Source organism: Cricetulus griseus, chromosome 2 (assembly GCF_003668045.3).
Source record: "Cricetulus griseus strain 17A/GY chromosome 2, alternate assembly CriGri-PICRH-1.0, whole genome shotgun sequence".
NCBI classification, from domain to species: Eukaryota; Metazoa; Chordata; class Mammalia; order Rodentia; family Cricetidae; genus Cricetulus; species Cricetulus griseus.
In genome coordinates this window covers 408,934,010-408,946,257 of record NC_048595.1, presented here as the reverse complement: position 1 = coordinate 408,946,257, position 12,248 = coordinate 408,934,010, and the positions used below count along the sequence as shown (strand labels likewise).

The following is a 12,248-nucleotide window of genomic DNA, read 5'->3' as shown; positions in this document are numbered from 1 at the left end:
ATCTGGTGGGCACACTCACTCCATCAAACGTCACAGCCCGGCCTCACTGCTGGTTATTTATCGGACCCTTCCTACTCTTTCCATGGATACCCCTTCCTACTCTTTCCATGGCTACCCCTTGTGAAGATCCCAACCTAAACCTGTGGCATGTATCCCACGATTCCTGACTTGGAACTGTCCCTCATTTTCGGGTCTTCAGAGTGTCTCAATCTTGAACTAGGCACTATCGTAAGAAGGTCTCTCTCTTTAGCCCTCTAAGATACGGGGAGCAAACCAGTGTCCTTCTGTAGTGCCATAGCATTCTTTAGGAGCTACTGTCATAATGAATCCCCCACTGTAGCCAAAGCTTGCAAGACTTTCTCCTGTGGTTAGGATTGTTCTTCTATTGTCCTAGGCTGCCTGGCTCACCTGTGGCTCTCCTGCCTGGGCCCTCTCACACCAGGTTAGAAACTGGCAGAATCAAAAACAGTTCAGGAAACAAAATCAAGGGTTGTTAGATGTTGATATCCTTCTTTTGTTTGTGTTTCAGTCAAGACCCAGAATTTTGTTCAAATGTAGTCAGGATTGAGAAACAAGCCTGATTCTCAAAGGCTATGGAATTCTTACTGTCAGTAACTGCAAGGGATGAAATTATGGATTTTAAAAGCTAATGGGAAGTCATTTTAGCCTCCATCTCACCTGTTTTGATATAGGGCCATGCTATCATATTTTAAGTAGTTGGTTTTGAAGAGCTGTGTGACCCTTTCTACACTGTGTATCTCCATCTCCTCAGTGGCTTCTGAGTGTAATGCCCAATGTCAAATCCTGAGTGGGAGGGCAGTCTAGAGTGGGAATTACTGCTAGAGGCTTCATGAACCGTCTAGAGTGATCCTGACTATATTGTTATTGGAACTTTTTGAAAATTAATTAATTTGATTCTGATTATTTATAATCATGAGTTTTGCTTTGTTGATATATGTTTTCTTTTTATTCTAGGTATTATTTCAAACTTAATCCTGACCCATGTAAACCCCTGGCATTTCTCCTTATTCCAGCTATGGCGATTCTTGGAAATACTCACACAGTTTCAGTAAAGTCAAGGTACAATGGTTTAAGTTATTTCTTCCTGTTACTGGCCTTTGTTATTTTATTTCTTGAAGCATCCTCTTTGTGTTTGTTTCTAAAAGTAAAGCCATGGGTGATTGTGGTTTATATGCAGATATATTATGCTTGTTTTCTTAATTGCAGTTTTGTCAAGAAATGAGTGAGTTATTTTCTTTTAAAACTTAAGTCTTACTTAGATGATATATCTAAGATTTGACTTCCCAAAAGTATAGGAGTAGTATACTATAGATGGACTAAAGTAGATGGACCTGTGGCTAAAGTAATGACTGTTGATTCAGCTGAATAATAGGTATGGGGGCTTAGTGTGCGGTTGGCATTTTATGTGTATGAGTTTGAGGTACTCATAACAACACTTGGTCTTTTTGGAGTGTTTGCTCTGGGAGGCACCTGTGCTGTTCTGGGATCAGGCCCACCAAGGATTTAAATCTTAATATGGGAGCAGGAGCATTGTTACATGCCTGGGGTTTGAACATGAGGGAGAAAAAGTAGGAGAACCTGCAGCCAAGGCCATCCTCAGCTATATAGAGTTGGTGGCCAGCCTGGGCTACATTGGCCCATATCTCAAATTAATTGTATAAGTAAGGAAGAACAAATCTTGTCTTGACAATTTAATGACTGTATCCATAGACTTACCCCGTTTAGCCTCAGTTTCTCCATTTCCAGGGTAAAATCCAAGAGGTTTCCCCTGAAACTAGTTTTCTTTTTCAATATTTAATATTTGGTTTATGTGTTTCCTTTCTTGGTACAAAGATGCTTTGTCTGTTGCACTGTTTTGTTTCTTTTTTTGTTCTTACTTAATTTTGATGTTGTAAGTAGGATTAGATTAAACATTTTTGTAGCTATGTCTTCCAGAGCATTATTTTGATAGGATATGTTTTTAGAGGTAGAATTGTGGAATGAAATACCAAACTGGTATTTTTCTGTCACTAAGGAAAGAATAAGAATATAGCTGTTCTCTGAATAAAAATTTGTTTCCTTATTCTGTTTAAAATATGATTTTTAGTGAACTTTATACAATTATGGACAGAGGATTTTTTTCAGTTAATTTTAAAATCACATCATTTAAAATCACTTAGAAGCCAGATAGTTTGGCATCCTCCTGCCATCTCAGCACTCAGAAGATAAGAAGGATCCAAGTTCAAAGTCAGCCTGGGTTATGTCATATATCACAGAACCTCAGCTCAGAAAACCAAAACTGAGATGGCACAGTGGCACTCAGGAGTCAGGAACAGGCAGATCTCTGTGAGTCTGAGGCTAGCCTGGGCTATATAGCAAGTTTCAAGTGAGCTAAGTATGCGTAGTGAGATCCTATCTCAAATAAAACAAAACACGAAGAAAAAAAGATAATCAAAATAAACAAAAATAAACAAAATTTAAATAAATACAAGCAAAAATCATATTTCCCAAAAGGGAAAAAACATATTTCCCTTTTGACTCACAATGTAGTTTGAATAAATAATACATATTTCTCTCTCTTCACAGTAAATTACTGAAGACCGCCTCGCAGTTTCCACTTCCTCTGGCTGTCGGTGTGATCGCTTTTGGCTCCACCCACTTATACAGGGTTCCATGTTTTGTCATCATTCCTCTTTTATTCCATGCATTATGCAACTTTATGTAAGACTAGACTTAACAATAGAAATGAGTTATGCCTTTAGGACCAGTGACACAGTGAACACAGCGCCACCAACTGGAACAGTGAGGTCCTTTGGAGAAGACAAGTCTATTTTTACATCGTTGGAAATAGGAAATTAGTTTTGTAATGCTTGAGGAAAGTAGTTGAAGCATGGTTTCATTTTGTGATGTAGCATCTGTGTACTCATCATACCTGAGAAATTAGTGAAGCGACTCCTGTACATACTGACTAGCTCCATCAGCCCTGCCAGGACTCAGTAGATGCAGCGGTGTTTGTAGTGTCACGTGAAACCTCCGCTGCTTTTATCAGACTTTCTTTTGAAAACTGGGTTTCATATTTGCTATAATTTACATATTCGGAATCAGTCTTAAAAGTCACAGCTATTTCTCAGAAGTGCAATAGTCATGAAGGAATCTGGTCAGTTTTTCGCAGCCATGGTCAACAAAGTTTGATCTGCCATCTTACGTCTATGAACAAGAACCTCAAATTGAAGGGAGACTTTGTGTTAACTACTGCAATTCAGACTTAAAACAATGACATTTTCTTGAGCCTTCAAATACGAATCCTACTGTGCATTCTTGGTGAATGCATGAGCATGAAAGAGATCTACCAAGAGATCTATTATCAAAAGACAGTTCTTGTGGATAGTGCATTGGCACAGTCAGTCTCTGATTAAATCAGTGCTCCTGTGGTTGCCAAAAGGGCCTCTGATGATGATAGATTATTAAAATAACTAAATTCCAGAGGTTGAAACAACTCTGGATTTACATCATTTTTGTCTAGTGGGAAGGAGGGGTGTCAACACGAATACAGTATTGCACTTGATGTACCAAACTATGCTACTAAGAAAGGAACAGTAGGCAACCATTACTCTGTTGGCACTCAGAGTGTGAGCACTGCCTTCCATCACTCAGTTAACAATGGAATCTTGATTGGCAGGGTTCACTCCTTAGGATTACTGTTTGGTCAGTGGGGGTAACATGTTATTTTATTTCCAATTCTAGTTCATTCTTAGCTACAGAAAAGCAAAAAGGCTGGGAGCTTGAAGAATATAGTTGTTCTTTGCCTTCACTCAAAATATAAACACAGGCTGAGAAAAACCTGGTTCAAGGAGCCCTTCACCTAGGCATGTGTTCTGTAAATGCCCAAAGCCTCTCCAGTGAGGTCCTTACCTGTCTGTGAACTCACAGTTGCACTTGTGAACTTGTGTACTTCTTAGTGCCAGGAATGGCACTTAGGGAATCAGTTTCATTCTCTCTGCTGTTGCACCCGGTGCCACAGCCTCTCAGCGACTACTGCCAACCAGAGGTCTTCTCCCACTCAGTCTTTAAAGCTCACCTCACTCCCCCACAGGAGTGCTTCCTGGATCTTTCCTGTTTCAGCATTAGTCAAAGGGTCATGTTATTATCGCAGAGACTAGTTAGTTTGTATGGCCCCGTCACTGTCTTGACTGGCAGCATGCTTGTTAGGTATTTATATCTTCACTTACTAAGACTCTTCAAGGAAAGCCGTTATACATGACATGGCAGACATTTTACTCTCTTGTTTCAGAATCCTGTCAAATGGAGTAAACTATACCATAGTGTTTATTCAGTATCCGAGAGTGAGTTCATTAGATAATACAGTTTTCTTATGGCAGACCTCTCATCTGACTAAATGGGGATGTAGCTGCTTAAATTTTGCCCGGCATGCACAACCTCTACGCACATGCCATCTTTCTATCAGTGATACTGCAGATGTGTCTCAACTTAATGGTAACTGAATACTTCCTGAATTTGAACATACATCTACAAAGAACTTTACAAACATTTGGAGTTAGTTTTATAGCCATGGCTATTTATGAGATCTAAAGTCACCCTGCTTAGTCAGTACTACTCATGAGGAAGATGTCGCAAGTTTGATTTCTTACTCGTGAGTAGTTCATACGTTATTAAAGCACATTGTCTGAAAGTACTTATTCCCGAGCCCTAAGTCTTATTTACTTCACCATAATATTTCAAATACTAGTGGTCTGGGTCTTTGGCCATTTGCCGTTCACACTCACAGATACTCACTCACACGTAAACACACATGGGCCTGCTTTGACAGAATCTTCATCGAGTATTTAGACCCAAGAAGCTAGGTAGAGTTTCTGATCATGAAAATTGCTGTCCCTTAAGAAAAGGAAATTCCTTTATCTCAATATCACTTGCTTTGATCTATCATGCATATTATTATCATTGTCCTATTACCAGTTTTACTAGAATTGGCAGCTAAGTTAGACATTAATACATCAAATTTTGAGTTCTATTCTAAGAAATTGAGTTTTTGAGTAAATGGTGTACTTATTAAACAACTGAATTCTTGCTAGTAAATAGATTGGGTATACATTAGACAGTTAAGAACACTGAATTCTAGGTTTATCGGAAACACCCCACAGAATTATTGTTATTGTAATTTAGACCTGATGTTTTTAAAGATTAATTTTTGTATATGTGTGTGTCTATGTACACATGTATGCTGGTGCTCATTTTGGCCAGTAGAGGGCAGTGGATACCCTGGAGCTGGAGTCAGGTGGTTGTGAGTTGCTGGACATGGATGCCAGGAACCAGAACTCAAATCCTCCAGAGCAACCACACTCTTGACTGAGCTATCCCTCCAGTTCCTGGACCTGATAATGTGACAGAGCTTTCTATCACTTTGTGTATATATATGCATGAGCACCCCCAGGGATTGAATCCAGAGCTTGTGTTTACTAATTATGTTCTCTTCTGTTGAGTTATACAAAATAAATTCTACTTTTTTTTTCTTGGTTACCACCGTAATGAAAACTTTTAGAACTGTGTGGTTCTAAAGAAACCATTTATGCTTAACACTGATGTTTGAGGTGGCCTAATATGTATTAATCATGTATTTATTGGTCTTTTACTTCTTTTTATATTTTAGTTATGTAATTTCAGCTGTCTATAAAGTGATGCTTTTTTAAAGTTTTGGGTACTTTTTTTTTTGAGACAAGGTTTCTTTGGTAGCCTTGGCTGTCCAAGAACTAGCTTTTTAGACCAGGCTAGCCTTGAACTCACAGAGATCTATCTGCCTCTGCCTCCCAAGTACTGGGATTAAAGTGTGCTACCACCACCCAACAAATGGATACCTTCCTTTTATTGAATGAACTATAATAGTATCTATATAATTATACAGTAAAGAAAAAGAAATAACTCCAGGAGGTAGGCCTGCTGAATATTTGCTACTTATTATGTTGTCATGCCTGTGGCCATGACACATTTTCACAATGCTCACAAATTTGTACAAAACAGATTGTCTTATTTATTACCAAGTCCCCGTACTCTTAAAAAACTCTATTTAGACTTTTCACTTACATCTTGATGTACAGCGTGCACCTTCTTAATACCTCTTATGGAAAATGATGGAGTGAAATAAGGGGAAGTAGAACTCGGCAGTTCTTGAAAGCTGCAGGGGGAATATGGTGGTTCAGATGGTGAAGTACCTGCCATGCAAGCGACCAGGACCCGAGTGCAAATCCCCAGAATCCACATGAGCAACCAGCTGAACAGTGTGTTCCTGTAATCCCAGCTCTGTGTGGTGGAAACAGGTAGATCTGGGGGTCTGCTGGCCAGCCAGCCTAGCCAAATTGGCAAACTTATGTTCAGTGAAAAACCTTGTCTCAAAAACTAAGGTGGAGGGTAATTGAGGAAGATTTCTAGCATTGGCCTCTCCCTGCACTTGCATGTGTACTCACACACAGGAGCACACACACAGACATGTACACACATGAAAACACAAAACATACTTAAGTGGCGGAGATCCACAAATACCATGAAGTAAACTAGGGTTGTTGGTTCCAGAATCATGGGATAAATCAGATGGCCTGTATTTCTTTCCTCAGACATCAGGTCTGAATTAATGTATTGCCTTGTGTTTTTTTTGGTTAGATGCAAAAATCACTTTATTTTGCATTTGAACATTTAGAAGGTGGTTTTTAAAAAATCATTTAGGATAGATCCAAGAGTATACTGAAGTGTTGGACAGTTAGGTTTTTGTTTTGTTTTGTTTTGTTTTTTTTATCTGTGTGGACAATTTGTGAATTTGTGTATCATAGGAAACAGGAGGCACTGTGAAGTTTATTGAGGGTCACACACAACCCATTTGGGGAGTATGACACTTGCAGGAATAAAGGGAGCAATGAAAGTTCCTGTGTTTGTGATATTAGTTCCTGCCAGGAAAGCTTCCATACCAGAGGAAATAAATCTAGGACTCACTCTACTAACTGTAAGATGGAGAGCCGGAATTTTATTGCAGTCTTTCTGAACAAGGAGCATGTATAACTCTATGATTATCTTCTTTTTCATCATTAATGAGGAAATAAGAAAGCCCTGGAGGACCTCACGTTCCCAACTTTCTATAGGATTATAGGAAATGGGAGTCAGATCGGCAGTTCAAAGATGTACTATAAATGCACAAACCGCTTCATTTTTAAAATCTATTGTGAATAAATAAAAACAGAATTTTACATGGAAATGGTGAAAATAGGCATGCTGTTACTCTTCTAATACTATAACTGTAACAGTGCAGCTGGGTGGTGATGCGCGCCAGAGCTGGCAACATCCAAGCTACAGCTTGATTAAACTCTTTGTGAATAATAATTATAAATCAAGAACAGTTTTCTTTAAGTGTTTGGCATGTTATGCTGCCAAAAAAAAAAAAAAAAAAACATCTGGAATACTCAGAAACCAGTTAATTTCTGATGACTATATATAAAATTGGTGTCTTGAGTCAGAATCAACCTGTAACCATTATGTACATTGTCAGTTTGAACATCAGTGAGAAACTGTATCTGTTGCTGTTAGATTAGTTAGTGTAAAGTTTGTGTATCTGAATTCTAATCTTAGTCTAGGAAGCCTACAGGCAGCCGTTTTGTAAAGTTCATATGCTATTTCAAATGTTCTTTTGACTTTCAGTATTTGTAGGGTAGTGATGTTACTATGACAAAAGCTTATAGACACTGGGTAGCACTAACTACTCCAGACCCTAGCGGCCAGTGTATTTTGTATTTCATGTGCATCTGTTCTGTTTTATATTGGACTTTTTACACCCCCTTTTTTTTGGGAGAATAAAGATTCATTTGAATCCTTTTTAGCATAATCGGCATTGGAAACTATTAAGTATTCACATGGGTAGGAAAACATACTCTGCCACCAAAGCTAAATGAAACTGTAAAATACCTCTGGATATTTGTGCCAAGGAGCTTTTCTTAGTATATTGGGTTAAGACAAAAGTAATCTTTTCAGTATTTTTCATCTAGACTTACAATAAATGTGTATATTGTGAAAACATTCCATATTTTATTTTTCTTTGAAAATGTTCAAAGCTTTAGAATAGTGTGTTCTATTCTGTCTGGTTTCCTGACATTGCTGGGTAAAACATTAATTCACTCAGTAGCAATCTTTCAGCGGTTAATTGAAATAATCTGTCTTTTGTCTTATTTTTCAAAAAATGAATTGCTTTGTACAGTACGTTTTTGGTATAGGTGTCTCATTTATATACCTGAAAGCTTGCCCTGTGGGGTTTCTTTTGTTTTTTGCATGTTTTGTTTAGTCCCAAGGGTTTATCTGCTAGACCTAACATAGTACAGTGAAGTAAACCTCTTAACATGTACATCTTGTATCAAACACTATGAAATACAGTTGTTAATGAAAAAACATTAGCATTGCTACAGCATTAGACAAAACCAGAAATATAATAGGCCCAGAAGCTCCTGTGGATTTGTATGAACTCTAGTTCCTCCTCATAGGAATGTCATGGAAATCCTGGTGTTTCGTTTTAGTTTTCCTTACCATTTTTTTTTTTTTTACTGCTTCTTTGCCCAATACAGTAATGTAGTTGGTACACTTTCATAAGTTAGCCTCACAAGTGAAGGAGTGCAGAAAGCCAGGTTTTGAAATATTTGGTCTTGATCAAGTAACAGTTACCTAACTGTTGGGGACTGTGGATAGATTAGTAGATAGGTGGCTTATGAGAGCTGGCTTCAGGATGCTGTGTCCTCTGGAAGGAATTTGTCCTCTGTGTGCATTGGCCTTAGCCTAAGTAGGAGATGCCTGTCCTTAGCATAAGCAGGCTGTGCTTGGAGAAATGTGCATGGAGAAATAGGTGTTTGTCAGGGTACTAGTACAAATACCCTCACCCTCCCCAAGGTGGGGTTGGAGAGAAATCTTCATTTTTATTGTCTATAAATTAGGAAGTTGTGTTACATATTTGTATTTTTAAAAAATGGGATCTGATGTGTTTCATTTTGAAGTGATACTGTGGTTTCTTACACTTAGGACTAACTGTAAATGTAGCATTGTGCCCAAGATAAAACAGACCAAAACTGAGTATGTATCATCACTGTGACCTTGAACTTATTTGGGGTAGAACAGACTGTGCCTTAAAATGACAAACAATGCCCTGCAATTTTGTCACTGTATATTTTACTATGGGTGGCCTTCTCAAATTCATCCAAAACCCTTTCTTTTGAGGTATGGAAACAGCAGTTGTAAGTACAAATTGCCACACACTTCCTTTAGTAGTCACACAGCTGTTGATCCTCAGGCCTCCCTCGATTTCCAGAGCTTTTCACTGTTTGATTTTTTTATTTAAAATTGATTTAGTCTTAATATATCTGAAAAATTAGGTTTGGCTAAAGTTTTTTGGGGGGGAATATTTTAAGGAATAGTCACGGCACTTCTGTTTCTAAACTTATTGAATATGGAAAAATTAATCATCAAAATGTATTTTGTCTTGTTGATAATAACCTTGTCAAAGATGTGAGTTCCTTCTAAGACTTGTGCTCAGTGTTGTGGCAGATTGAGACTTGTATGTATATTCTCAAATAAGCGTTATTAACCCAGTAATGATTTCCAGTGGCTAAACTCAAATCAATGTAGTTTTTTTAAACATTACTGTTTTCCTCTTTTTTTTTTCTTGCCTAATTGTTTTAATGGTATCGGGAGAATTAGCTCCTCTGTTTTTAATTTAGTGTAAAGTCTTGCATTTCTACTGTGCTTATTTAAAATAATGAGTATGAGTTCCATTAAAGTCCAGATGTCTCAATTTATAGTATAATCATGTTCTTTCCTAGAGATGCCCACATTCCTGTGTGCTCACTTCCTTGTTTATTTTTACATGTTGCTTTTGGGCATAAACTCAATGTATTTCTTTTGTCCTATTTCACCTCCACCACTCCTGTTAAAATTTTTTGTTTGGATAAGAATCTCTTGAAAATATGTAGAAATGACAATACATCTTTCCTTAAAGCCCAGTAAAATTGACTACAAAGTTGTATAGACAAGGGTGCATGGTCAAGAGGTTCTCAGCTGCCATCAGCTTTCACCTTACAGTTACACGTTTAGAGTACAACTGCTTGTGGCTGCTGAGGGAGACTTGGTAAAGTTCTCATTTATTTGCCTACTAATTTTGTTCTCATCTGTAAAGTCTAATGTACAGTAACAATACTTAGTGCAAGGAGCGTGTCCTAAAGCGTGTACTGAAAACCATGACTGCAGTGCAGATCTTCCCTCGGAACATGCATGCTCTTCTCCAGTGCATTGTGCAGTGTGTAGTGCACTAAATACATGTGTGTGTAATTTTCTGTGTAGTTTTGGTGTGGTATAATTAACAATGTTACAATTGAACCGGTTGTGATTTGGGGGAACGTGCTGCTTATTGTAGTTTGTACAGTGTTGTAAATGTTTTTACCTGTGTTCCAACATTATGATGTAGTTTTATTAGGTGAGTATTTGCTTTTCGTCTCCGCTCAGGTATTAACGCATAGCAATTTTTGGTGCTTTGTTTTTAGTTTGTCATAACCTGGTGTTCTGAATGTCCAAAAATAAATTTGGTGAATAAGCACATTTGGCACAAAGATTTCTTACTGCGCAAAAGAAAGCTTTAAACATGGCTTCTTTACAAGTCTGGCACCTTAGCAAATAGAGTACCTGTTAAGAACAGGATGCAAGTGCGACACACACAGCTGAGTCCTAGAAACAGGAAAAGCTGACATTTTGCAACTTGGGATGTTGTAATTTTTCACATACATTTCTGTGGACACTTTGTGGTTCACAGTCTACTTTCAGGAATTGTACATGTTTCTCCTAGAGACTGTGCTTTTCCTCTGTCCATTACTAACTAGATATAATCCTAGGTGTAAGAAGAATGAGAAGGAATTAGACATCGTATGCAGATTTATAGGTCACTCTGTAGCTAATCAGTTGGCTTTTGAGAGTAAAAGAATCAGTTGGCTTTTGAGAGTAAATGCCCAGAAGTAATTCTTAAGTTGGTAGACATTGCCTTAGTCAGTAAAATTAACTTCTGAGGGAGTCTAGAAGCAACCAGGGAGATTTAGAATTCCAAATTGCCAAAGGACACTAAATAGAGAATTTAACATAAACCCAAACCCTTATGTAACTGAATAGAAGGAGTCAAATTAGGTAAGTTATTTCTCAAGGGGTGGGGCATGTTTCTTGTATTTTTAACCATCATCCCTAAATACATAAGTAAACATGCATTATCTGTCTATACAAATATTGTGTATATTATTACACAGACCAAAAAAGGTCTGGTTTTTGAGAATGAGAGTCAGAAGGTGAGGAGATTATTCAGTTGGTGAGGTGCCTGCCTTGCAAGTGTGGAGACCTGAGTTTACGTGTGTGTGTGTGTGTGTGTGTGTGTGTGTGTGTGTGTGTGTGTGTGTGTGTGTGTAGTCTTACTGTGTAGCCCTGGCTGGCCTAGAAGTCACAGAGATTTGCCTACCTCTGCTTTGTTAATGCTGTGGTTAAAGATGTGAACCACCATACTGACAAAATAAACTTTCTAAAAAATTGCATAATAAAATAAAAACAATGTGGAAAACAGTTGAGGAAGACACTGGTCATTAACTTCTGATCTGTACTCTGGTGTAGGTATGCGTGCATGTACCCAAAATATTAGGACACTAGTAATATCAATTCATTTTTCAAATGTTAATTCTTTTTAGTGGTGAGAGATGATACAATCTTATTGTTTTTATTCTAGTCCAGCTGACAAAGGAGTAGATGTGGATTTATATTGTTTGTGCAGGTATTACTATCATTTTCAACTTGTGCTTCTTGGATGGAGTATTTTGAAGGTGCCTCAATCTATAATAGTAATGTTAATTCAAACCAAGTGTAGTGGATATTTAGTAATGTAGTTAGTTCATGAATGCCTTAACCATCCCATATAAACTACAATGCCGCTTTCATTACATGCTTCAATTCTTAAAGTGGATAAGCACATGAGCAAACTAGTGGAGTCCCCTGCTACCTTCTTTATACTTCAGAACTGTCCTTCTCCCAGAGTCCCCCATGCACTGTTCAGCCAACTGTGATACCAGTGAATGTAAAAGAGCATAAATATCCATCTATGTAAAAATATTATTAACCCACCAGGTGTATGATGGTCCATTTCTGTAAGTTCCAGGCCAGCTTGGTCTGTGTTGCCAGTTCTACAACACTCA

General features: G+C 37.9%; 1 protein-coding gene across 1 annotated transcript in view; it reads left to right on the top strand.

The window, feature by feature from the left end:
* The window catches only part of Pgap1 (post-GPI attachment to proteins inositol deacylase 1), an 81,909-nt gene extending 71,283 nt beyond the window's left edge, over positions 1–10,626 (top strand). The window contains exons 26-27 of the mRNA XM_027396892.2: positions 976–1,080; positions 2,587–10,626. Coding sequence (XP_027252693.1) covers positions 976–1,080; positions 2,587–2,725 — 244 coding nt within the window. The 3' untranslated portion in view covers positions 2,726–10,626. The remainder of the gene's footprint in view (positions 1–975; positions 1,081–2,586) is intronic.
* Positions 10,627–12,248: the final 1,622 nt, after the last annotated feature.